This window comes from Bidens hawaiensis, unplaced genomic scaffold, assembly GCF_021521415.1.
Source record: "Bidens hawaiensis isolate Kalapana, Puna unplaced genomic scaffold, B.hawaiensis_p1.1 tig00002306_1, whole genome shotgun sequence".
Lineage (NCBI taxonomy): Eukaryota > Viridiplantae > Streptophyta > Magnoliopsida > Asterales > Asteraceae > Bidens > Bidens hawaiensis.
The window spans coordinates 2,733,311-2,736,581 of NW_027491123.1; the positions used below are offsets into that span (position 1 = coordinate 2,733,311).

A 3,271-nucleotide genomic window follows, 5' to 3' on the forward strand; every position below is an offset into this window, starting at 1 on the left:
ACCGTTTTTAAACCCAAACCAAACCGGTTTGGTCAACAGCTGGTCAAAATCGGTATGACTCAAAATGGTTCGGTTCATAAACCGGGCCAGCCTGGTCACATCGGTTCGGTCGGGTTTACAAACCGGTTTAACCAGTTTTAAACCGGTTTGGTTTTAAAACCAGTTTGGTAGATCTTAAGGGAAACCGGTCCTGAAACGGGCGGTTTAGGTAAACCGGTTTTAAACCCGAACCGGTTGGATTCGGTTTGCCTAAAACCAGTCCCAAACCGGTTTTTTTAACAACTCCAGCCTACAGTGATAGTACAAATCGAATTTTGGGCGAAACCAGACAGGTTTTAAAACCAGTCTGACTTCGTCAATTGATTCGGATCAATTTCAAATCAGTTTTCAAACCAGTTTCAACGACCATAAACTAAAACCAGTTATAAACCAACAGATCGCTTTCAAAACGGTTTAACCAAAATTAGTTTCACTTTCGGTTTACAAACAGGTTTCAGATCCCAAATCGATGTTTTGTGCACCTCTAGCCTAACGACTTGTAATTCCATAATTCAGCAAGTAGGTTGCAAACAAGAGTTTAATACACAAGCACATAACTACATAAGGTTCAAACAAGGTCTTAAAACATTACATTTAATCACCACAAGTCGAGTGGAAATCATCAAAATTATTAAAAGAATACATCGCAATATAACACAAAACGTTTAATTTATTCAAACAAATGGTACGCACCTTTCGCCATAGCCTCAACCACAACTCAGCAAAGACCCATGATAACATAACAATGATAACCCGAGAAAACACAAAATTACACTAAAATTCATCCGACTCTGGTTCTTTTCGTCAATGCCAACAAGCTCGAAACAAATATTATCATCACCATCATCATCCTTGTTTAAGCAGCAGCCACCTGACTAAACAACAGCTTGCGAATCTGCAAAATTAACACCACAAATATCATAAATCATTATCATTTATCAACATAGCAAAATCATTGTATATATGTTTTATAAAATTAAGGCGTGCCTCGGGTAGTTTGCCACGGAACACAACATCCAAACGAGCATCAAGCGTGTTCTCAAACACAATTTTACCATCACGAGAAGCCAAAACGACACCTCCAGAGCTGAAAACACGAACAACATCACAGGTCAAACAAAAAGTCAGCACGAACCGAGAAAAAATAATAATTGAAACAGGTATGTACCAGGAACGAGCATGAGGATCATGATGGGAAGGGGCGGGTGGAAGGTGGATACTGTCAACTATGATCTCGGGTTCGTGAACATGTGTTCTCTCAGCATACTCTGCCCTTGCTGCGTGAAGAACAGCATGAACCTTATGCACGTCTTCTTTCCGGCAACGTAGTAACACGGACGGTTCTTTCAGTCTCAGCAAACCCTAAAAATTATAAATTGTTGGCAAACGCTTCCAACTAATTCAAATATTATTGTTATCCCGCACACACAAAAAATGTAAAACAAATCCTGGTCACTCAGGATTTAATGGGTCAGTTTTGGGGAAAAAATCGAAAACTTGAATTTTGGTGTGTTTGAAAACCGCTTGTTTACAGTTAAATACCATTTGGGCTTGAAAATTTTTGGCCGAAAAAGAATTGCCCAAAATAATGAATTTGGGCCTAAAACTTGTTAATTAATGATCAATTGATTGTTACACATTTTAAACTAAAACTTTTGGGCTACAACGTTTACCATTTGGGCTCGAAAATTTTTGGACAAAAAAGAATGGCTAATAGTGAATTTGGGCCTAAACTTTGCTGTTAATTAATTGACTGATCATTACACAATTAAAACTAACAACACCATTTAATAATATCTTATAAATTACCTAAAAGTGGTTCTTTTCGGTTTTGGTTGATAGCAAAACCAAACCAAAAAATTGGTTTCTTAGGAAACTGATAACGAAAGCGTTGGTTTTTTTTATTGGATTTGGTTATGTCAGTTATTCCTGTTACGGTTCGGTTATTTCGGTTTCGTGCACTCTGTTCAATACAAAACCAATTAAGTATAGAACTTAAAAACCACATGAATACCTGTACATAACTACATGTGTATGTGTGTGTGTTTATGTACAAGATAGACAGACAATGAAACTTAATAATACAGCTTATATACGTTTAATAGTACCTGAACGATGAGAGATTTCAAGAGTCCTTCATAGTTATGATGGTGTTGAAAATTGTGATGGCTGACATTCAAAAGATCCTTCGATGCGGCTTCTCTCATGGCACTAACCAAGTCATCTTGTGCTTGAAGAACCTTGATCCTAGACGCGTTGAGTTGCATAGAATACTCGCTGCAAAGAAATTACACTAAATTATTTTGCTAATATATATTATGTAAATTGCATTCACTTGGCTCACATTTTCTTCCGAACTTCGACCTGCTTCTGTTTGCGCTCGTATTCTTGTCGGATCTTCTTCTTCTCCGCCTCCACTATTTGCAATTTCTCAATGTTAAATTCCTGCAATAGTTAATCAATTAATTAAATATAAATCTGTATTGTGATCACATACAACTATATAAACCATGATCAGATAATTGGATCATAAAAATCGAATCGATGCATCTGGGTCAACTAACATTGACTACAAACCCTAACGTTAATTCTGGCAACAAACGCCGTAAATCGAGCTTCAAACAAGTGGGTAATCCTAATAATCGAAGTGGGTTGACTAATTTTGACTTGATTTGAACAAAGACTTACTTCTTCAGCGGAAACAGAGATCTCGTTGGCCTTTTCATCCGCTTCTTGGCGGATGAATCTGACCATCTGCTGAATCTGCTTGGACACATCGGCGTCGTTCATCGTTGGATCTGAAACTGAGATTGAGATGATGAGATTGGGGCAGATGGCGGATCGAACAACGAGTGGTGTGATGTGGTTTCATATAATATAATTTGAGGTTTTTAATTGTCACATGAAACATGTTTGTATGCTTTGGAATTAGGACTTGTTTATCTTCAAGTTGCATAAACTGTCCCTGGCTTTTGTTTTGGTAACATTGATTGTAGGCCTGTTCACAAGCCGAGCCCGAGCCAAGGCCAGCTCGAGCTCGATATTCAATCGAGTTGTAAATGTAAATGTGAGTTCAAGCTCGGCTCGGTTTTAGATCGAGCCGGTTCGGTTCAGCTCAATTTGGCTCGAGTTTACCGATAATATTAACGGCACGGCGGCGGAATAAGCAGATCGGCGTATTGGTGAGCAGCGATGGAGTGGCGGAATAAGCAGAGCAGCGTGCGGCGCTAAT

General features: G+C 38.6%; 1 protein-coding gene across 1 annotated transcript; it reads right to left on the reverse strand.

Moving 5' to 3' along the window:
• Positions 1–691: 691 nt before the first annotated feature.
• Positions 692–2,897, reverse strand: LOC143616146 (V-type proton ATPase subunit E-like). Its single transcript, XM_077089068.1, has 6 exons — positions 2,728–2,897; positions 2,384–2,484; positions 2,148–2,316; positions 1,208–1,401; positions 1,027–1,126; positions 692–934 (listed from the first exon to the last, which is right to left on the reverse strand). Exons 1-6 carry the CDS (start codon positions 2,827–2,829, stop codon positions 896–898), a joined length of 705 nt encoding a protein of 234 aa, XP_076945183.1. The 5' UTR covers positions 2,830–2,897; the 3' UTR covers positions 692–895.
• Between the last annotated feature and the right edge of the window lie 374 nt (positions 2,898–3,271).